The sequence below is a fragment of the Cyanistes caeruleus genome, unplaced genomic scaffold (assembly GCF_971803275.1).
Source record: "Cyanistes caeruleus unplaced genomic scaffold, bCyaCae1.hap1.1 HAP1_SCAFFOLD_11, whole genome shotgun sequence".
NCBI lineage: Eukaryota > Metazoa > Chordata > Aves > Passeriformes > Paridae > Cyanistes > Cyanistes caeruleus.
In genome coordinates this window covers 651,150-674,930 of record NW_028255883.1, presented here as the reverse complement: position 1 = coordinate 674,930, position 23,781 = coordinate 651,150, and the positions used below count along the sequence as shown (strand labels likewise).

Genomic DNA, 23,781 nt, shown 5'->3' with positions numbered 1-23,781 from the left:
AGCCTTGCTGGTTTTAGACAGAAGCATCAGTGACCAAAAGTTGTATTTCCTTGTGGGGTGTCCTGATTTGCTGCATTTTCTGAGTTCCTCTTGGATCCTTTGGAGGGCAATAGGTTGTGCCCTCTGAGGATCCTCTGTGCTCCTTGGTGACCCAGGAGAACCTTCCAGGAGGTTTTTGGGTGAGCTGCTGCTGTGATGTCACAGGAATGTTGCCATGTCCTTGTGGTGTTCCCGTTGCTGTGGGGCACAGAGGCCTCAGTGTCAGAGCGGCTCTGGGTGCCTGCTCATTGCCTGAGGATCCTCCTGCCTGAGGCATTCTCAGCAGCCAGCCCAGCCCCTGACGGGTGTCCTTCTGTCCTTGCAGGAGGACAGACAGTCTGCAGACGTGTGCAGCACAGCCAAAATGATCCAGTAAGTGATTGCTGCAATTTGCACTCTGGACACTGGGGCTTCTTATGGGTATTTTTTAACCCACTCGGCCCCTAAGTCGAGGTTTTCCCCAGGTGCACCATATGTGCCTTTGGGATTGCTGTGGGCTTTCTGTTCTTCCTTTGGAATGGAGGTGATTTTGAAGGAAAATTGCCATTTGGATTCCATTCATATGGGAGAGCTCCTGCCAAAAGTTTCTTATAAAGGGTTTGTTTCTAAGCCAGCAGGGTGTGCACAGCATTTGGAATGGAGCCTGGGGGGGTTCTACTCCCCAAGAGGAGAGTCTGTGGCAGTGGACCCTGGCACTCCCTCCGTTTGCAGGTCCAGCCAAAAACTGGACACAGCCAAGTATTTTGTGCTGTTCTCTTGCCTGCTGTGTGATCCAAAAGGACTGTGGCTCCAGGAGGGAATTTGTGAAAGGAAAATGCTCTCTATAGGCATTGACTTGTTGTGTGGGAGTTTCCAGCACAGGCAGCTTTTTCTCCTAACAGCGTCTGGTTCAGGTGAAGGTCACCTCACACATGGATACTGCAAAGCTCCTTTTTCAGAGAGTGGGAAAGGAACCTGTGGTATTCAGAGATCCCAGTTGCTCCCTTTCAACACCAGTATGAGCCCTGTAAGTTCCAGGATGATCCTTGTCACATGCCAGCACTCCCAGGATGGTCCCAGTTGCCTCTGGCTAGATCAACCCAGTCAGTTCCAGTATGATGCCATTTGCCCCAAGTGTGCTCCCAGTTGCTCCCAGTCACCCCCAGTATGAGGGATGATGTGCAAGGTATGTTGCCGGTCACTCTCAGATACTCCCAGTATGAGTCCAGTCACTCCCAGTATAATCCAAAGATGGATGGATGGGAGGCCTGATGGAATCCTGGAGACCATTGTGACACGCTAGGGTCCCATGGAACCGTGGTGACCCCAAGTTGGCTGGGAATGTTGATGTGCTGCAGGGTAGGAGGGCTCTGCACAGGGACCTGGACAGGCTGGATCCAGGGGCCAAACCCAACAAGGTGAGGATTAACAAGTTCAAGTGCCGGGTCCTGCACTTTGGCCACAACAACCCCTGCAGTGCTCCAGGCTGGGGACAGAGAGGCTGGCCAGCAGGCAGGGAGAAAGGGACCTGGGGCACTGATGGACAGCAGGCTGGGCATGAGCCATCAGTGTGCCCAGGTGGCCAAGGAGGCCAATGGCACCTGGCCTGGATCAGGAACAGTGTGGTCATCAGGAGCAGGCCAGGGATTCTTCCCCTATGCTTGGCACTGGTTGAGCTTCATCTCGAGTGCTGTGTCCAGTTCTGGGCCCATAATTTTGGAAAGACATGGAAGGGTTGGAGAGTGTCCAGAGAAGGGCAACAAGGCTGGTGACAGGTCTGGAGCACAAGTTCGGTGAGGGGAAGCTGAGGGAGATGGGGTTGTTAATCCAGGAGAAGAGGAGGTTCAGGGAAGACAAGGTGATGTCATGGCACAAGTTGGACTTGATGATCTCCAAGGTCTTTTTCAGCTTTGCTAACTCTGTGATTCTCTGAAACCACCCTTGGAGCAGGTGCAGGATGAGCCCTGGGCCTTCTCTTCACAACTTCCAGCAGCCCAGGTCCCTCAGCTTCTCCACACAGCCCCCAAAACCCATCCTGTCAGTCCTGCAAAGCCTTTCCAGCTCTTCCTCATTGCCCAGAACAGGGAGCCCCACAGCCAGACACAGCAGCCCAGATGTGCCCCCCTGGCCTGTGCTGCCTCTGGCAAGGGAGCAGCATGAGGCACTGCAGAACCCTGCAGACAATTCCTGAAGCACCTGTAGGATGATCCTGCTCCCCAAGGGACCTTCTCATGGTGCCAGCTCAGGAACTGAAATGGGGAGTGGGGGCAAAGAGGAAAGGGCAAACAGGGATGGGCTGTTTGCAGGGGAGGGAATAGGGGTGGGAAATAGGAAGAAATCTGGAGCAGGAAGAGTAAAGAAAGCAAAGGTAAAGTAAAGGAAATGCTCAAGGCAGTCTGGGGATGACTGCCAGGCAGCCCTGGCTCTGAGCAACAACATCTGCAGTGGCACAGGAAACTCACAGCTCATGAGTACAAACTTTCTGTGTGACTTCAGAGGCCACGACAAACCTGAGTGTTTTCCCTCGCATCCCCCAGCCCTTCCTGGCCCCTGGGGCTGATGGCATTTGTGCTCCCTCAGGTTCATCTCCCCACAGCAGCACCATGGGGGTGCTGACACGTGCTCTGGGCAGTGCAAACAGGAGCTCCTAAGCCAGTGCTGCTGTGTCTGTGCTGCAAGGATGCGGCACCTCTCTGAGCTGGGGGAGAGGCCAGGGCTACACAGGGGGGGTGTTGTTGGCAGCTCCGTGAGGATTCTCTGGGACGCTGTGCTGGGGTGTCCAGAGCAGTGGGGATGGATCAGCCCCTGCTCTGCTGCTCCTTCCTGTCTCCCCCAGGGACCTTGCAGAGCCCCAGCCATGCTGTTTGCCCCCAGCCTGCCCACGGCCACCCTGGGGCTGCTCATGGGGGTTTTCTGTGCTGAGCATTGGCCTGGGTGTGTTCTTGAGAGAGCCTGGACAAGGAGCCTGGAGCCCCCAGGCTCTGCCCTGAGGCGTCAGCGCTGCCCCAGCAGTGCCCATGGCCTGTCCCTGCTGCAGCCCCGGCACTGCCACCCCCAGGGCTGTGCCCGGCCCTGAGAGCACTCAGGCCCTGCAGCAACACCAGGGCAGGAGGGCAGCGGGGCAGTGGCACGGGAGCAGCATTGGCAACACCAAGTGCTGCTGCTCCTGGGCACAGCTGCTGTGCCAGCACTGATCTGCCCCAGCTCTGCACACAGACACTGCTGCTGCAGCTCCAGAGAAAGGAACAAAAGGGAGATCTCAGGAGAAAACTTTGCTGGGAGATCCTTTAGTTCCTTTAAAGTCACCAAGAGCGCAGCCACTCATTGGCACAGTCTGTGGCCAAAGGGAAGATGAAGAGAGAAACAAAATGAGAAATGGCACAAACAATGATATTTTATTGTGGACAAGATCTAAAAATGAAAACAAAGAAAACATCCAAAATGAAACCAACAAGAAGTATCAAAGATGACTTTTATTACAAGTGATTTGCAGAAACTGGCCAGCAGTTTAATGTTTCTGAAACCATCCAGTCATCAGTGTCCACACTGCAGCCTTGAGCTCCTGGTTCCTCAGGCTGTAGATGAGGGGGTTCAGGGCTGGAGGCACCACCAAGTACAGAACTGACAGGGCCAGATCCAGGGATGGGGAGGAGATGGAGGGGGGCTTCAGGTAAGCAAACATGAGAGTGCTGAGGAACAGAGAGACCGCAGCCAGGTGAGGGAGGCAGGTGGAAAAGGCTTTGTGCCGTCCCTGCTCAGAAGGGATCCTCAGCACAGCCTTGAAGATCTGCACATAGGAGAAAATAATGAACACAAAACAACTAAAAGTTAAACTCACACCAACAGCAAGAAGCCAAATTTCCCTGAGATAGGATTTGGAGCAGGTGAGCTTGAGAATCTGGGGCACCTCACAGAAGAACTGGCCCAGGACATTGCCATGGCACAGGGGCAGGGAAAATGTATTGGCTGTGTGCATGAGAGCACTGAGAAAGCCACTGGCCCAGGCAGCTGCTGCCATGTGGGCACAAGCTCTGCTGCCCAGGAGGGTCCCGTAGTGCAGGGGTTTGCAGATGGACACGTAGCGGTCATAGCACATGATGGTCAGCAGGGAATACTCTGCTGAGATGAAAAAGACAAGAATAAATAACTGTGCAGCACATCCTGCATAGGAGATGGTCCTGGTGTCCCAGAGGGAATTGTGCATGGCTTTGGGCACAGTGGTGCAGATGGAGCCCAGGTCAGTCAGGGCCAGGTTGAGCAGGAAGAAGATCATGGGGCTGTGCAGGTGGTGGCTGCAGGCTACGGCGCTGATGATGAGGCCGTTGCCCAGGAGGGCAGCCAGGGAGATGCCCAGGAAGAGGCAGAAGTGCAGGAGCTGCAGCTGCCGCGTGTCTGCCAATGCCAGCAGGAGGAAGTGGCTGATGGAGCTGCTGTTGGACATTTGCTGTGGCTGGGCATGGGGACCTGTTCATGAGGAAAAAGACAGTGAAGAGTTACAGGAGAAATCAAAACCATTTCTCATGCACCTTCCTCTGCAACACAGAATCTTTCTTTTTAAGCCCCCCCCCATGTCTCTCCTGGTATTTTTGGATATCAGAAACTCTCAGCATTTCTGCTGCCCTCTGGTAGAACAGAGTGAGTTCCCTGATGCAAGCTGATGACTGGAGACTGAGGGGAGATGATCTGTCACTTCATTCTGTTCGGAGTTTCTCTGGGCTTTCACTTTCCTCACATGAAGGATGTTTACTCTCCCATGTTTTCCTTAAAGATCATCAGGTATTGCTGAGAGCAGATGGATCCACCACAGCCCAGCTCCACCTTTGTATCCAAGGACTCACATTGCTCATCTCACCAACCCAACAGCATTGTCACTGTCAGAACACCTCTACCTTCCCCCGTGGGTCTTTCAGATAACACAAACATGCTCTAGGACAGGTTTGCATTCTGCATTGAAGCTCCCAGCTGGGACTGAAATCTCAGGGAGACTTCCAAGTGTCCATATGATGGCTTTGGATGAAGGGAGATCCAGCTCCTTCCCTGGCTGCACTGCCAGCATTGCCCACAGCCGGGCACTGGGGACAGCGTCCCCCTGAGCCAGCTGTGCCCCCCGCCAGAGCCCCCAGTGCTGGGCAGCTGCTCCCAGCCCTGTGCTCTGCAGAGGGACCTGGGCCCGGGGCTGCAGAGCTGCCCCACAGCTCTGCTGCAGCTCTGCCTGCACAGGAGGGGCTTCACACCTGGGAGCCCAGCCCTGAGGGCAGAGGCTGGCCTGGGGGGACAGAAGTGAGTGGGCTTGTTCAGAGGGAGGGGCTGCACTGCAGGGGCTCCTATGGACATCTCTAAACTCTCTCTGTCACAGGATTTCTGGGCTTTTGTTTACTCTCATTCCCTGATCTTCTCTCTGCTTCCTGGAGATTTTCCTCCTGCAGGTGTTTCCCTGTGTCTGATCTCTCCCTGCCAGCACCTACAGATCCCAAATCTCTGTGCACTCTCCTTGGCCTGACAGAACCCTGCCTGTTTGCAGGGCTCTGGCTGGGGACAGGTTCTGTTTGCAGCTTGGAGAAAGGACAGCTCAGATTAAGGCTGATGGGTCCAGCAAAGATGATGCTGGTGCTGTCCATGGGCAGAGTGGCTGAATGCACATTAGCTATCTCCTGTGAACCTACTGATCACTAAAAGTAACAGTTTGGATGTCTCAGGCACTTGTCAAAATTCATAATATCTTTAATATTTATCCCCCCCCCCTCCTCCCTGCCGTTCTGCAATATTAGGAATTTGAATACAAAGTCTTAGGAAATGTCCTCATTTTTATCAAAATCCTTGTCTTGGAAATATTCTATGACTGATCAGAAGCCCTCAGCATGTCAGAGCTTCATGGGCATTCACCTCCCCTACACCACAAATACTCAGAGTTGTACTCACAGGGTCTGTAGGCACTGGCATGTTCCAGGTTTAGGAGATGGCTCCAGGAGCTGCAGCTGCATTGTCCTGCAGCCAGAGGCTTCCTGTGTCAAGGACTGGGAGGGATTGTGCCCCAAGCACTTCTCAGCACCTTCCCAGCCCTGACTGATTGAAGCTCTCTGTGCCTCTGGGCTGTGCCCTGGGTGGCTGCAGGCAGTGCCCCAGCCCTGCTGGGCTGGGAGAGGAGCTGCTCAGCAAGAGAAATGTGCTTTTGAAGCTCTTCTTGGTTTCCAGGAACTGCCTCTGTGCCAAGAGCCTGGCCCAGCTCAGCAGCACAGACACAGCAGCAGGACTTTAATGAGCCTCTTGGGGCTTTGTGCTGAGGCCCTGAACATCAGTCCCTGAGAGGGAGGGAAAGAAACTGCTCAAGAAGTCCAAGTCAGAATCTAGCTCCAAAGTTTCTTTTCCTTTTAATGGGTCCCACTGAGGGACAGCACTGAGAAAGTGTCCCCAGGCCCCAGGCAGGGCAGAGAACAGGAGGCACTGATGACAGGTGGGGACAAAGAGAAGCCAAGTGTTGGTGCCCTGGGTCACAGCAGCCTCTGTGCCACCAAGGGCTGTGAGGAGACACCTTTTCCTGAGGCCCTGGGGCCTCCTGGCACAGCCCCAGCAAGGCTGGCCACTGTCACCCCCTTGGCCTGCCCTCAGCATCCCCCCTAGCCCACATGCCAGTGGCCTCAGGGATCTGCTGGAAGGAGTCCCTGAGGGGCCTTGCTCAGGAATGGCCCTGGGGGCTCCTTCATGCTCCCAGGGACTGCAGCTTTTTCAAAGGACTTTGGCTTTTGCCTTGGAGTCTCTGAGAGGTTTGTGCAATCATGATCTCCAATTATCTGCTGTAATTAGTCCCTTGAGAGGCTTTGTTAGTAACAACACTCAGTGGGGCTCATTAATGCTTCAAGGTACTTCAGGTTCTTAAGGCACTTTCCTTTCTCCTTCCCACACTGGGTCTCTGAGAAGTTTGTGCAATCATGGCCCAAATTATCTGCTTTAAGGAGTCCCCTGGGAGCTTTGCATTGACACTCAGTGGGGCTCATCAATACTTTGAGATACTTAGGGTTTTTTCATCTACTTTGGATTTTCCTTTCCACACTGAGTCTCTGAGAGGTTTTTGTGCAATCCTGGCCTCCAATTCTGTCCTCCAAAGAGTCCATGAGGAGCCTATGTTGGGGATGGACCTCAGTGGGACCCATTAATGAAACGAGACACTTTGGGTTTTTTTCTGACTTGGACTTCTGGAAAGGTTTGTGCAATCTCCTCTCAGGCCCTGAGGTTCAAGGGCTCAGCTCCAAATGCACCATGGGGCTCATTAGGATCAAGCAAGTCCTAATAAACCATGGCTCTGCCTTGATTTCCCTCTGGTCTGGCGCAGTTTTTAGGAAAGTTTTCTACAATCGTTATGGAAAAATAGTTCAATGAGGTTCTAAGAAATATGTATTCCTATTTTAAGGGGCATCTTTTATTCCTGTTCTCTTTGGAGCAGAGGGATTGTAGCATTCAGTAATGGATATTGATCCAGGGTCTCTCCTAAGAAGGTCTGGCCAGGTCAGAGAAGCTGTGTCTTGAGGTCTGACCCAGTGTGGACAACCTTGCTCCACATTCCCCAGCCCCATCCCGTCTCTCCTCACTCCCCTGGGACCTGCTTTGCTCACACAACTGGCTGCACTCAGGCAAAGAGGGATTTTCCTTCTTTAATTTTAGCATTCTAAAACTGCTGAGTTTCCGTATGGAAAACAGACACCCTCCTCAAGTGTGTGCCAAGCCCAAGGTGCCACCAAGGAGCTTTCCCTTCCCCAAGGCAGAACCATGCAAGGAATGTTTCAGACACACAGGCAGTTCTACAATGAACACAAAGCCAGAGTTGGCTGAAGGCAGAATTAGAGCAGCTGCTGAAGGCCAGCCAAGCTTTGAACTCCTTGCAGCTGAAAGCACCAAGTGGGTTGTTGGGAGGTGTGTGAGTGAGCCAAGAGTGAGGGAAGGGAAATGCAGAGAGCCCTGGGAGTGTTTCTGTGCAGACAGGCTGTGGGGAAGGGCACTGCAGAGCTGCCCTGGTCCAGCTGTGAGGGTGGATTATCATCCCAACCTGCACTGGGCCACTGCAAGGGGCTGTTGCCATGGACGCTGCACTGACCCCACTGCTGGGTTTGGGTGCCATGGCAATCCCCATCCAATCTGGAAACATGAATCAAGTTGTTTCCAGAGGTTTGGCTTGTTAAGGTGTTCAGAATGTGAGTGAGCCCTGGGGCACTGAATTCCTGACCTGAAGAGCTGAAGGCTGAACAAGCCTCTGGAGAAGGAAAAGCCAGTAGCAGCAGCAGTCTCCAAGTTGCTGAGAATGTCAGCAGCCCCCACTGAGGCCATCCCTGCCCAGAGACCGTGGGGGAATGGGCAGACAAGAAGAGCGTCCCTGGGGCTGGGGAAGCAGAACTCAGAGGCACCAGCGGCTCCAGGTGGGAAATGGAGTGTGGAATGGGGCTGTGAAAGCCCTGTCTGGGCTGTGCCAAGCAGGAGAGCCAAGGCCTGAGCCCCATCCCCCAAACAACTCTCTCAAGGAGACCTTTAAAAGGAATTACATTTGTTTGTGTCCTCTGAGTTGGATGCACTGGAGAAATACTGATAAGATATCTTCTGATAAGAGGGCAAAACCAGAAAACAGTCTTTATTGGTAAATCAGAGAAAGTTTGACAAATGGTTTAATACGCCATTCAATCAACAATAAACATTTCTCAAAGCATTAACCTGGCCCATTCAACTTCACAAGCTATAAACCCATTCAATTTTAAGTTAATCCAAATTTGCAAGAGGACCGAAAAAGACACAAAAAGAGAGAAAGACAAAGAAGATACAGAGAAAGACACACAGATCTACCAACTCCTGGATTCCAGCAGTGCTCAGAGAGAAATCCCAAGAGGAGGTAGGGTCAAGATGTGTGTTTTCCTTGTGGTCAGCCTTAAATACCCCTTGGTCTTCCTGAGCCCTTCCCCAGGTGGGATTTCCAATAATTTGGTTACTCAGGAGCTGGGTTGGTGGCTCCAGAGGTGAGTGTGGAGCATTGCCTTTGGTGTGCCAGGGACTGGCAGTCAGTCCTGGGCTGGGATAGAGGCTCTGGGGGGATTGGGGTTCCAGGGCAGTGCAGTGCTGGGGTTACAGGGCTGGGCAAGGCTGGACCTGCCCCTTCCTGCCCCCACACAAAATGTTTCCAGCCAAAATCTCCTCCAGTCTCTCACAACAGGCAACGTTGGAGGTGGAATCCCAATTTTGGTCATGGGCACCTGGCTGAGAAGGACAATTCTTTTCTATAGGAAGGAAAGCACAGAGGCCCAGGGTTTGGAAAGCAGGTGAGAGCTGGACATCAGGAGGCCAAGGCCAGCCCAACTTGTCAGTTATGGCAGAATATGTCTGGGAGCAGTCTTTGGATCAAGGGAATGTTGGACGTGGAATCCAAATTTTGACCATGGATGCCTGGAGAAGCAGGACAGTTCTTTCCCACAGGAAGGAACTCACAGTGCCTTCCCCAGTGTTTCAGTAGCAGATGAGAAGAGACCCTCAACATGTCAAGGTCAGTTGGACCAGTCAGGTGGCCCCTGGGAGGCCAAAGCAGCCAGACCTGTTCTGTGTTCCCTTGATTTTATGGGGCCCCACAGAGTCACAACGGACCCTTACTTCAATGGGGCCCTGCAGTGTCATAATGGTGCTGTGATTCCATGGGATCCAGCAGTGTCATAGTGGAGCACTGATTATAAGAAGACCTGCAGTGTCACAGTGGACTCTTGATTCCATGGAGTTGTCACAACGGCCTCAGGATCCATCAGGCCCTGCAGTGTCACAATGGTCCCAGCGATTCCATGTGGCCTTGCAGTGTCACAATGGTCTCTGTGGTCCCACAGGCCCCTCAATGTCACGTGACTCCTCTGTTCCATGAGGCCTGAAATGTCACAATGGACCTTGGGGATTTGCAGTGTCACAAAGGTCTCCTTTGGCTCCACAGTGTCACCATGGACCACTGATTACAGGAGGCCCCTCAATGTCACAATGGACCTTTGGTTCCGTGTAGCCCTGCAGTGTCACAAAGGCCTCTTGGTTTCACGAGGCCCCACAGTATCCCAATGGTCCTCTTGGTTCTGTGGGGACCACAATGGTCTCACTGTTCCATGAGGCCCCACAGTGTCACAATGCTTTGTTCATTTCATGGTGCCCCACAATGTCACAGATGTCCCTTGGTTTCCAAAGCATCCGCAGGGAGCATTTCCCTGCCCTGCAGGGGAATTTCTCACAGCTGCCTTGCACTGCCTCTTTGTGTCTGTGTGCACACAGCAGTGCTGTGCCCTGGCAAATGTGGCAGAAATGCTGCTCTCGGAGGGGCTGGGGTGCCTTGGAGATCTGAGTCAGTCAGGCCTGTGAGTGAGGGTAAGTCACGAGGTATAAACTAAGTTAAATGCTGCCTACTGTTGCTCTTTGCTGAGTTAAGTTTAATAGAAGTTATAAGCTAAGTTGAATATTGTTAAGGGTTATCCCTCTGTTAAATCAAAAGTCATAGGTTATAAGTTAGGTTAAATATAGTAAACACAGCTCTTTTGCTAAATTGTGACATTTGTGCTATCAGTTAAGGCTGAGGTCTAAGTGAAGTCCTGTTAAGTCAGAGCTCTGTAAAGCTTTTAGGCTGTATTCCTTTTATCCTTGCCCTCACTGTCCTCTTGTCACACACACATAAACACACAGACACACACACACACACATACACACACACAAACACAGGGACAGTTCAGGGTTCATTTCTGGTTTAGTTGTCTGGATTTTGTTTGGTTTTGTTGTTGCTTTGTTTTCTTGCTGTGCCTGAAGTGTCCAGTCAGGAGCAGAGTGACTCTTGCCAAGGAACTTTGTGCTGCTGGTGCTTAATATTAAATCTGGTTTTTGCTTCTCCCTTGCTGGGGATTTTTTACGTGCTCTCAAGCCCTTGTTGGTGACAGGGTGAAGGAGCCCTGGCCCAGGCTCTAGCCCTGGGGGACATGGGGACGCTGCCGGGGAGGTCCCTGTCCCCCTGTGCCAGACCCCACTGCCCTTGCAATGTCCCACAGCCATTCTGTGATGCCCCAGCCCCTCTGAGGTGGCAGAACCCACTCTGATGTCACAGCCTTCTCTCTGACATCACACACTCTTCTCTGTGATGTCACAGGGACACTGTGATGTCACACTGCTACTCTGTGATGTCACAGTGTGCTGTATGATGTCACATCACTGCCATGTGGCCTCACAGCCTGTTCTGTGATGTCTCACAACCAACCAGTGATTCCACAGTCCAGCCTGTAGTGGCTTTGTGATGTCATCCAGCAACTCTGTGATGTCACAACCTGATCTGTGATGTCAGAACCCTCTCTATGATGACATACATTCAACATCTGATGTCATAGTAATGTCTGTGATGTCACAACCTACTAAGTAATATCACCCAGCCCACACTGGGATGTCATACAGCCACACTCTGATGTCACACCCTGATTTCTGATGCCACAGAATCCCCTCTATGATGCTGTAGCTGTTCAGTGACCTCACACAACAAACTCTGTGATGTCACAGCCCCACCTGTAACCTCACACAACCCACTCGGAGCTGTCACACAGCCCCTTTCTGACATCCCAGCTGCTCTGGGGCTCCAGGACACAGCCCCAGAGGTGCTGCTGTGACACAGCCCCCTCTGGGACATCGCACAGCCCCTGCCAGTGCTGAGCCCCTGGGAGCTCTGTCTGGGCCTGCTCGTGTCCCTGAGATGCCCTGGCAGGGCCCCAGCCCTGCTGGGCTGTGCTCAGGAGCTGCTCCTGGACAGAGCTGTCTCTCTGCAGCGCTGCCCTTGCCAGGAGCTGTCTCTGGGCCAGGAGCCTGGCCCAGCTCAGCAGCACAGACACAGCACCAGCACTTTCATCACCCTCTTGAGCCTTTGGGGCTCTTTGCATCACACTCAGTCCCTCAGAATGTGCTCCAAAAACTTCTCAAGAACTCCAAGTCAGATGGAAACACTGAAGTTTCTTGTAGTTGAAATAAGAGAGACACGGCTGAGAAAGCGTCCCCAGGTTCCAGGCAGAGCAGAAGACTGGAGGCCCTGATGGCAGCTGGGGACAAGCAAGGGAAAGGTGTCTGTGGTGCTGAGCAAAGCTGGATGTGTTTCAGGAATGCCAAGGGCCAAGGGCTGAGCCCCAGCCCCTGGCAAGGCAGATGCTGTCCCTCCCTCATTGCTCCGGGCTCTTCCCTGGCCACTGCCATGTGGGGATGTGCAATGCCAAGGGCAGCACCATGGGGCGGCCCCTACCGGGCTGCTGGGCAGGGACAAGGAGGCAATGAGGCCCCAGGGCTGCCAGGGTCACTTGTCCCCTGCTGGCCTCAGGCCCAGGGCCAGCAGCCATGGCCAAAGGGCTGCACAAGTTGCCTCTGGCAGGGCCTTGCAGCTGCACAGCCCAGAGCCCTCAGCCTCTACCTGCTGCTTATGTGATGAGGCCTCCAGACCCCATCCTGGGCGATTTTTGGGTCCTCTCCATGGTCTGTGTATTAAGAATAATATGTTACAGTTGCTGTTTGTAAACTCCTTACTTACCTTGTACTCCTGTCCCAGGTTCACTTACCCTTGTACCCCTGTCGCAAATTGCTGTTCCCCATATTTCTTGTTCCTTGTTCAGCCAGGCCCTGCCCCCTCTCCCAAGTTGCTGTACCCTGTGTTTCTTGTTCTGTGTTCAGCCAGGCACTGCCCCCACTGCTCCTAGACTCCCACATGGCAACACTGTACCCCTGCCCCAAGTTGCTGTACAGCCCTGAGGAGGAAGATGACATAAGGACTTTTATGCAAACAAGAGAGACCAGAGACTTATGGGATGCACCCATACTGGAAAAAACCCCGGAACAACGAGCCACGCAAAAGGGAAGGAATAGAACCAGCACCATCTAACAAGGAAGACCCAGAGGAGTCCCCTGACTTCTATCCAGAGGCCGACATAACCTCGAGGAGACTCGACAGGGATGACAGCCTAGACTACGAGCCCTAAAGAAGGAGTCTTCCCGGGGACTCCCTTGAGGAAGGAAGGCCCAGCTCTGTCCTAGTGACAGAGCTGTATGGATGCTAAATCTGAACCACAGTGCCTGTACAAATTGCAGGCCGCATGGCTCCTCAGGCTGCCTGAGAAAGTATCCTGGGAAAAATATGAGAAGGAATTAAAACAATTCTCAGGGACACTAAACAGCCTTGCAGGTGTTGTTTTGCAGCCTCTTGTTTCTCCTTGCAGGAGAGAGTCAGGGGGGCAGAGTGCCCCTGACCAATGATGGTAATGTAGCACTTTGTTAACCAATAGGAGTTTCTTTTCTGTACTTTCCACCTATCTGTCTATAAGACAGGGCTGAAGCAATAAACTAAGGAATTCTCGTGTTGTGACTCTCCTGAGAGTCCCGTGTCGTTCTTTCTAGCCGTTCCAAATCGGAGCGACAGAGCTGCACGGATCCTCCTCTTCTGCGGTGTCCAGTGGGAGCAGTGGCGGTGTGCGCGACCCCTCGGGCCCCCACCCCAGAGCTGTCCTGCTTAATAAAGGCCTTTTTAAAAGGAGCTGGTCTCCTGGCCCGTTTATCACAGCTTGGGGGCTCGTCCGGGATAGCCACGCCCAGAAGAGGACCAGGGACGGGATGGCCGCCCACCCTATTGGGCCTCCAGAGGACAGCTGGCTATACTGGACCCAGAAGAACAGCCTGGGATCGACATTGGAGAAGAGCACCGGATTGGGTAAGCCACCGGTGACGGGAGTAGGAGGCGAGTGAGTGGATGTGTGAGTGAGACGGGGGCTGGCAGCTCATACCACCGGGGTGAGTGCGGACTGCCCAGTACCGCGGTTCCGGACTCCCGCGAGGGGGCCGGCCGGGAACGGCAGGAAGCGAAAGAGGCTCACTTGGGCCCAGAGAAACGAGTGAGGCGTCTCCTGGGGATAAAAGCTCCCCCTCTGAGTGCGCAGAGGGGTACCTAAGAGAGTGAGTGGCGCACATAGGGGTAGGCCCCTCTACTGAAAAGGGCTAAATGGCCTAGGCTTCTCCGGGCGTGTGGAAGGCCTAGGTGAGTGAGAGTCACACGCAGGCAATCTAGGTGACTCCCGGGGTGGTGTGTGGGGGTGCCTAGGTTAGGTGTGAGTGAACACACCCCCCCCCCGCTTGGGTATTCAAGACGACCTGACCGGGGAATTGGAATTGGGGGTCCCCAGGCCCTACCGGCACCAGGCGGTCAGCGAAGGGCCCTCGCTTCCCAGGGTCTGTGACACAGGACGTGCTGAAAGGCTCTAGTTGTCGCGGCTCAGTCTCGGCTCAGGGGGTTCCTGAGAAGGGAGGTCGTCAACCTGCTGCCGGAGAGCACAGGGGCAGGTAGTCTGCGCGGGCGGGCGAGGCAGCTAGAGTAATACACTCACGCATCCCTTAGCCGAAGCCATTCCCTGGTGGGCGGAGCGGCTAGGAGGCAAGGGGGGAATTCTCCCACCACTCACTTACACTCAGCCCTCGCGCAGAAGCTATTCTCACTGGGGAAGGGGGATAGTCAGGGAGTGGAGGGGCAGGGGGTTCCGGGGTGAGCCCTGCTGACCAAATCTTGTGGACGGCACTGAGACAGGGACGGGGGAAGGTCCCAGGAGCTTCTAGTGCTAGGGTCCCCTCAACGTCGACCCAGGAGTGCTCATAGTCTTCGCTGGCAAGGGGGTCAGGGAGGCGAGGCGCAAGGGGAACGTGATTGGGGTGTAGGGAGGGGCAAGCGGAACCTGCAAGCCCCGCTGGGACCTAACCCCCGGGGCAAGCGGAGACTGCAAGCCCCAGAAAATTCGAAGTGTGAGTGGAAGGCCGGCCGAGTGTAAGAAAGGGTGTGGATTCCTGTGTGAGAAGATTGAGTGTATTCCCTAGTGTGAAAGGAGAGAGTGAGTTCCTAGAGTGTAAGTGGATTTTTTGTTGAGGTTTGAAAAGTCAGTTGTCTGTCATTAGAAATTTTTAGTTTGAGTAGGAGAACCTTTATAAAGTTTAATTTAAGTAAGGGCCAGTTTTAAGGTTGCATTGCCTGTCAGTTCCAGTTTTGTTCGAGTAGAGGCACCGTAAGTTGTTTTTTTTTAAGTGAAGGCCCGGAGATAGGAGGAGCAATGAGACAATGTTTAAGTAAGAGAGTAGGTCCCAAGGGGAATGAAGAGGCCACCAGAACAATTCCCCCGATAGCCCACTAGGGCAAATATTAAATTGCTGGGATGCACAAGAGGCCACCAAGGGCCTAGACCGGATCAAGATGATCCATTACTGTATAGAGGTCTGGCCCAAACTAGAGATGCAAGGACAGTGGCCTTGGTATGGTACTAAAGATCCTTGGATGTGCTCCCAACTGTACCAGCATCTGAAAACCAGAAGAGGAACTGAGCCCAGAGAGAGTATCAGGCATTCTAGCCATACCTGCACCAAAAACAAAGAGGGACATAAGAAAACTCTTAAGCCTTTATAGATACTGCAAACTATGGATGGAACAATATACCCAGAGCATCAAGTTTCTTTATGAAAAGCTAGTCGATTGTGAACCCATAAGGTAGACAGCTGAAGATGAAGCACAATTAAATCAGCTGAAGGTTAAGCTGTCCTCAGCACCAGTTTTAAGCCTGCCTGACTTAAAGAAAGAATTTGATTTGTTTGTCAACTCTGAAGAAGGGACTGCATATGAGATTCTGACCCAGGAATGGGGAGGATGTCGTAAGCCCATAGCCTGTCTATCCAAACTGCTGGACCCAGTAGCTTGTGGGTGGCCCACCTGCGTGCAATCAATAGCTGCTGCTGCCATTCTAATAGAAGAGGCCCAAAAGCTAACCCTACAGGGTAAGATCAGAGTCCACACACCACATGATTTAAAAACAATCTTGAGCCGAAAGGCTCAGCAGTGGCTGACAGATGCCAGGATATTAAAATATGAAGTCATCCTAATGGATACTAGCAATTTGGAGCTAGTAACCTCCAAGGGCCTGAACCCGGCACAATTTTTGTCAGGGAAGCCTCTGCCTGAATTAGAACATGACTGCTTAGAATTGGTAAATCTCCAAACCAAAGTGAGGGAGGATCTGGGAAATGTACCCCTGCCCTTTGGGAAGGTACTATTTACTGATGGTTCCTCCAGGGTGGTGGAGGGGAAAAGATACTCAGGGTATGCAGTGGTCATAGAGGTAGGGGAAAGAAAACTAGAGGTCCTAGAAAAAGGGAGACTACCCCCCAGTTGGTCAGCTCAGTGCTGTGAGGTTCATGCTCTAAAGAGGGGTCTGGACTTGCTAGAGAGAGTAAAAGGAACCATCTATACAGATTCAAAGTATGCCTTTGGGATAGTCCATACCTTTGGTAAGATCTGGGAGGAGAGAGGCTACCTAAACTCCAAAGGGAAGAACCTGGCACATGAAGGGCTGATTAAATCAGTATTAGAGTCCTTGACCAAACCCACAGAGATTGCAGTGGTCCACACAAAGGGGCATCAGAAGGGAGACTCCTTAGAAAGCAGAGGGAACCGACTTGCTGACCAAGCAGCTAAAGAAGTGGCCTTAGATCCAAAGGAATCAGTAAAAGTTTTTAAACTGGATGAGGTAGTAACTGAAGAGGACGGAAAGAAGGAACCAATATTTACCAAGAAAGAGTGGGAATTAATAAAAAAAAAATTAGAACTGTCTCAAGGAGAAAAAGGAGAATAGTTAACCTCAGATGGGCAAAAGTTTCTGAACAAGGCCTTAGCCCGGAAAATATTAAATGAGATACATGAACTGACTCATTGGAGAACCCAAGGGTTGTGTGATCATTTTCTGAGAGAAAACCTATACTTGGGAGCAACATCTAGCAAAGGCCACCTGGTTAGTCAATACCAGAGATTCCACCAACCGAGCAGGTCCTGCCCAGTCTGAGTCTTTACATGTAGTAGACGGAGACAAAGTCCCAGTAGTACATGTCAGAGGTCTGCTAGGGAAGACAGTTTGGGTCAATTCTACCTTGGGCACAGACAAACCCATTCGTGGGGTTGTCTTTGCTCAAGGACCAGGTTGTACATGGTGGATAATGCAGAGAGATGGAACAACACGATGTGTACCTCAGGGAGACCTGATCATTGGGTAAAAGGTTACTGCCATTGTCTGTACCTTAAACCACACAGACATGAAACAGAAGGAAATGTGTAAGTGTTGAAGGTATGAGCAGGTGAAAGATGGTGTTTTGAGTGAGTAAAATGAGAGAGTGGAGAATCCTGCAGCTCTCCAGCATGGGGGGGTCTGGATTCAGTAGCTTGTTGTGGGGCTTGACACAGGGGCATGATGGATATACTGCTTGTATTTTTTGAGTAGAACAGAGGGGGTGGAAAGTCCTGGGTTGATTATGATGTTAAATTGTATCCCCATTCATCCACCTAACTCAGACACAGGTTCTGTATTCTTAAAATTCCATCTGAGAGTAAAAGTGAGTGGAAAAGAAGCACCAAGTCTGTTATCAGAGACTGTACTTGCTCCCCCCGCATTGGGAGTTTTGACTACAGCACAGACAGACAACAAGACACAAATCGCCTTGGCTTTCCAACTAGCCGGAGCAGAGAGGTCTTCCTGGACTGTTTTCTTTCCCTTTTTCTGAAACAAATCGAACTTGCTCTGGACTGGGGACTCGCGGGAGCACCGGGAGCTTGCACCCATGGACTACCGGGAGCCCAGCCTGGGCAGCGGCATTTTCCAGCGCCAGAGGGACTGATAACAGAGCAAACACCCACAGGAAAGAGACCCTCTGAAGTTTGTCATCTCTTCTGAATGGCGAGAGGTTTTGTAATTTGGTATCATTCATTTTTGTGCTGGGTAGTGCTGTGCCTGTGAAATGAACAGGTTTTTTTTCCACTTCTCTCAGAGAAATCTCTTCCCGAACCGGTTGGGGGGTGGGGGGAAAAGAGCCACGTGGGTTTGCTTCCCGGGGGGGAGCACCCCCCTTGGAAGTTTTCTCCCGAATTTGCCCTAAACCAGGATAAAGAGGCAGCCAGAAATAGACTGAGAGAGAAAGAATATAAAGAAAGACTGCAGAACTCTGCTGAGTGAGTTAGTTTAAGAGATAGTGTTCTTAAAGTTCTTGTGGTTGTTGCTGTTAAATAGTTTGATGTTAGCAAAGTTGGTTGAATGAAAACCCCCCACATTAACTTCTCCTACAGAACATTCTCCAAAAAGGCAACTAAATTAAAGAAGAAGGTGGGAGAAGAAGGACCATACCATCTCTCCTGATCCCCATCTCTCCTGATCCTCCAAAAAAAAACCTAAGAGGCAAGACCGGGTGAGGCTAACAGGGAAGATGAGCCATGAAGCTCCCTAAAACAAAACTAGCTCATACCGGACTCTTAGGTGGACTGATGTTGGTCCAGCTGGTGAGCCTTGGGATGGGGGACAGTGGAGAAGCATGTACAAAGTGCTACTATCCCCTGTATGATGGAGAGGATCTAGGATCACTGATGAGGGTCCACACAAACATCAATCCCACCTGTTTTGATCACACCAAATTGGAAACCTGTCAGGAGGAAGGAAAGACATATTGGATTACTAGAAATACTGCCTCATTTAGGCAACGTCTGCTTGGAGAATGCCCTGTAGGAGAATCCTGGCTCTGCTTTGAACAGGAGGGACTGAATGATGTAATAAAAGAAAAACAATTGAAGATAAAGAAAGGTGATCTGGATGAAACACGAAGTAAGAACCTATTCATTGACCTGATGGAGAGAATCAGCAGAGAGTTAAACTTAACCAATTGTTGGGTATGTGGGAACACCCAGATGTCAGATATTTGGCCCTGGGAAGGGATCAGCTTGGCACCTTTAGACATTCTAAGGTGGAAATTAACTGAGCAGAAGCCCCAGACAGGGAACAGGGGACGAGAACAATGGGATCTGAAAAAAAGAGTGATTGGGGAAGAATGCATTAAAAGGACAGGAAGAAGATACAAAACCCCTGTGAGAAAAATGGCCTGCAAAAGATACCTGACGGTGAAAGACTCAGGTAGCAGGTGGATCCCCCAAGAACCAAACAGGTATTGGGCCACTGGGAGAAAGGAAAGGGGGTGTATTTATCATGAAGGGTACAAACTGCATGAGTGCGCAGAAAAAGGAATAAACCCTTTTTGGGGGTTAAGAGAACTCTCAAAATACTGGGAACATCCTACAGACACACAGGACACTTTCTGGAAGGCCCCTGAGTATTTATTTTGGATTTGTGGGAGCACTGCCTATACCCACCTCCCAGGGGATTGGGCAGGAAGCTGCACAATAGGGATAATAAAGCCTGCTTTTTTTCTCCTACCTAAGAAATCAGGGTCATACTTGGGAGTCCCCTTGTATGATAACTTAAAAAAAAGGCAGTCGAAAGAGGAGGCATGTAATGGACCTAGGAAGCAATCAGAAATGGAAGGGGAAGATCTGGACCCCTGAAGAAATAATTAAGACATATGGACCGGCCACGTGGGCCCAGGATGGATCCTGGGGGTATCGTACCCCAGTCTATATGTTAAATCGAATCATCCATCTCCAGGCAGTATTAGAAGTGGTGTCAAACAGAACTGCCCTTGCTTTAGACCACATCAGCACACAATTGGCACAAACCAGGGCTGTAGTCTATCAGATTCGGCTGGCGGTGGACTACCTATTGGCAGATGAAGGAGGCATTTGTGGAAAGTTTAATTCCTCTGAATGTTGCCTGGAGATAGATGATAAGAGTGAGGTAATCAAAAACATCTCAAAAGAAATACGAAAGGTGGCTTATGTGGGCACCCAAAATGGACTCCTCTGGTGAACTCAGACTGGTGGAATGACCTTTGGTCCTTCAAGGGAGAGTGGTGAAAAAAAGTAGTCTTTATTGCTGTCTGTGCATTTGCAAGTTTCTTGTTCCTACCCTGTTTACTCCCCTGCCTAATCAAGACAGTGACTACCACAGTACAAGCAAGCATCTAGATCCCTGAAATAAAAGATAAGAAGCAGGCCAGGATCATGTTAATCGAAACTCAAAGTCAGGATCGAGAGCACAAAACTGCCAGGGAAATATATGAGCAATATTGAGAATTAAGAGATAAATATTCCCAAGAGCCAGAAGTTAATGGTTGATGCGGGCTAGAGCCCGATCAAAATATAAGAGGGGGGATATTGTTAAGAATAATATGTTACAGTTTCTGTTTGTAAACTCCTTACTTACCTTGTACCCCTGTCCCAGGTTCACTTACCCTTGTACCCCTGTCGCAAATTGCTGTACCCCATATTTCTTGTTCCTTGTTCAGCCAGGCCCTGCTCCCTCTCCCAAGTTGCTGTACCCTGTGTTTCTTGATTGTGTTCAGCCAGGCACTGCCCCCACTGCTCCTAGACTCCCACATGGCAACACTGTACCCCTGCCCCAAGTTGCTGTACAGCCCTGAGGAGGAAGATGACATACTGACTTTTATGCAAACAAGAGAGACCAGAGACTTATGGGATGCACCCATACTGGAAAAAACCCCGGAACAACGAGCCACGCAAAAGGGAAGGAATAGAACCAGCACCATCTAACAAGGAAGACCCAGAGGAGTCCCCTGACTTCTATCCAGAGGCCGACATAACCTCGAGGAGACTCGACAGGGATGACAGCCTAGACTACGAGCCCTAAAGGAGGAGTCTTCCCGGGGACTCCCTTGAGGAAGGAAGGCCCAGCTCTGCCCTAGTGACAGAGCTGCACGGATCCTCCTCTTCTGCGGTGTCCAGTGGGAGCAGTGGCGGTGTGCGCGACCCCTCGGGCCCCCACCCCAGAGCTGTCCTGCTTAATAAAGGCCTTTTTAAAAGGAGCTGGTCTCATGGCCCGTTTATAACATCTGTGAAATCACAGTAATGACAGCCCCAAATTGCCTCCTCTCTGTTACACCACAGCAATGTCAGGTCCAGAGTCCCTCTGTCTAGGACACCATAGAAGTGTGAGCTCCAATTTAATCCTCTCTGGGACACCACAACAATGACAGCCCCAGTGTTACGCCCTCACTGATACAACAGCAGTGAGAGACCAAATTTCCCCCTCTCTGTGACACCAGAGCAGGGAGAGGCCTAATTTCCTCCTGTCTGTGACACCACAGCAATATCAGAGCCAGTGTTACCCTATCTGTGACATCATAGTAGTGTGAGCTCCAAAGTGCTCCTCTCTGTGACACCACAGCAATGACAGGCCCAAATTTCCTCTTCTCCGTCACACCACAACAGCAGTGACAGCACCTATTGCTTCATCTCTTCCACCACAGAAGTGAGAGCCCCAAAGTTCCACTCGCTGTGACCACAGTGCAGTCACACTCCAAATTTCCTCCTTTCTCGGACTCCACGGCAGTGACAGCCCCACTCTTCCATTCCCTGTGACACCAGGGCAGTGACATGCCCAATTTCCTCCTCTCCACGACTCCAGAACAGGGAGAGCTCCAGTGTTCCTCTCTCTGTGACAACACAGCAGTCACAGCTCCAATGTTCCCATCTCTGGGACGTTATTTATGCTAAATCTAAACCACAGTGCTTGTACAAATTACAGGCCGCCTGGCTCCTCGGGCTGCCTGAGAAAATAGCCTGGGAAAAATATGAGAAGGAATTAAAACAATTCTCAGAGATACTAAACAGCCTTGCAGGTGTTGTTTTGCAGTCTTGTTTTCTCTTGCAGGTGAAGGCCAGGGGGGTGATGGGCCACCCTGACCAATGGTGGTGATGTAGCACTTTGTTAACCAATAGGAGTTTCTTTTCTGTACCTTCCACGTACCAGTCTATAAAACAGGCCTGAAGTAATAAACCAGAGAATTCTCGTGTTGTGACTCCCTTGAGAGTCCATTGTCGTTCTTTATCGCTGTTCACAATTAAAACGACATCTGGTGACCGCCCGACGTGTGGACAGCCGACCCCTGAGGTCAGAAGGTGACCGACGTGACTTCTGCTAATCCCCTGAGGGTAAGCAGCGAGCCGGGAAAAAGCCAGCCCTTCCCCCTAGAGGGGTAAGTGGAATTCTCCCGGGCTTTCCAAGAGGAAGCTGGTTCTGGAAACCAACGGGATAGTGGAGCCTGCCTGTGAGTAGGTTTGGAACGGCTCATCTTGGCGAAGCAGAGCTCAAAATCCCCAGGTCCGAGCCGTTAGCGTGTGCATAATTGCATTTGCGGAGCCGCCAAGATAAAGTCCTCATAATGGGGAACTGTACTTCAGCTGATGAACAGCTTGCCTACCTTGCATGGCAGGATGCCCTGCCCCGCATGGGACTCAGTGTTTCTGAAGATGCCATGCATGCCTTATTTCAGTGGGTGAAAGAGCAAGGTTTTGTTATAACTATGGACAATGCCTTTGATCTCGAGACTTGGTTGTCGATAGGGGACTATTTATGGTCGGAATTGACTAACGGAGATACCAGCGTGTGTGGCTTGGCAGCCACCTGGGGAGCGCTTTTTAAGGCGCTGGAACGGAGCCAGTTTGAGAACATTGAGGCCGGGATGGAAGACTTAGATACCAGGAGTGCCTCTTTTGTGCGAGATGAGAGACTGGGGGATGACACCATAGATGAGTGGCGTAGCGCCTCCTCAGAGCGGCCCGGGTCCCCAGAGGACTTGGGCCACGGACGGAGGCAAGCTGCGCGCCAGAAATTCCCCCCCCCAGGACCGATGCAGCAAGCACCGCCGCCAGCGGCGGCGGGGGGTGCTTCCGCCCCCCCGCTGCTTTCCATGAGGCCCATGCCGGGGCTGGCGCCGCCCCTCCCCCGCACTCGCTGTGGCTGCTCGGCTGCAGCAGCGGCGGGGGGAGCTTCCGCCCCCCCGCTGCCTTCCACGGTGCCGGCGCTGCCCCTCCCCCGCACTCGCCACAGCTGCTCTGCCACCGTACCTGCTGTAGCTGCTGAGCGGCAATCTACATGGCCTGAGGTGACCGGCCCGCCCGTCTCTTCTGGTGCTCGGGACGACCCAGCAGAGACTCTGCCCTGTGGCCATCTCGGGCCGTCCCCACCCCATCCAGTAGCCGCGTGTCCGCGGCGGCGGGCACAGTTTTGGGATATGGTGAGACAGCGAGCTCTGGAAATAGGGGATTGGGAGCTGCTCGAGCGGCTGGGGACACCCGGGACTGGGATTTTTAACACCGTAGTTGCTGGGGCGGGGGAGACGGAGGAAGGGCCGGAAGTCGCTTCGGCTCCTGATGGCTGGGTCCAGCGGGGATGGGAAGTCGGAGGGACGCCCCAAGGGGCGGCCCAGGCCTTCCCTGTGTTTAAGGCTGCCCCAAATACGGGACAGCCCGACAGGCACGATGTGATGGCGTGGAAGGTGGTACAGGATCTGCAAAGTAAAGTTGCACAGTACGGGCTCGGATCTCCCGAGGTTATGCAAATCATTAGAGTGATAGACACTGATCTGCTTGCTCCATATGATATTAGACACCTAGTTCATGTTTTGTTCCAGCCTGTGCAATTTAAAGTTTTTGAGGATAACTGGAGACAGATGGCTCAGAAGGCTGCAGACGGGAATACACGCCTGCCTGCGCATGATCCCAGACATGGGGTCAGAGTAGAGGCCCTAATGGGTATTGGTGACTTTTCTAATCCTGATATCCAGGCCCGTTGGGACCCTAGAGTCCTTGAGCAGGGGCAAAGAATTGGTATTGGAGCACTGCTAAAGACTATGGAAACAGCTGCTCCCAGACCACGATATGTGACAATCACTCAGGGTTTAAAGGAACCCTTCTTGCCATTTGTTGAAAAAATTGCAGCAGCCTTGGAGAAACAGGTTGAAGATGATAACCTGAGACAGCTTTTGTGTAAATAACTAGCAAGAGACAAT

The 23,781-nt window shown here is 51.9% G+C and overlaps 1 protein-coding gene across 1 annotated transcript; it reads right to left on the bottom strand.

The window, feature by feature from the left end:
* Window positions 1-246: 246 nt before the first annotated feature.
* LOC147647293 (olfactory receptor 14J1-like) lies at window positions 247-4,459 on the bottom strand. The gene has a single exon (XM_086872303.1). The coding sequence runs from the start codon at window positions 4,457-4,459 to the stop codon at window positions 3,527-3,529; it is 933 nt and encodes a 310-aa protein (XP_086728429.1). The 3' UTR covers window positions 247-3,526.
* Window positions 4,460-23,781: the final 19,322 nt, after the last annotated feature.

Bases quoted from the DNA above. Each gene is read 5' to 3' on its own strand.
- LOC147647293 (XM_086872303.1), bottom strand. From the start codon at position 4,459: ATGTCCAACAGCAGCTCCATCAGCCACTTCCTCCTGCTGGCATTGGCA.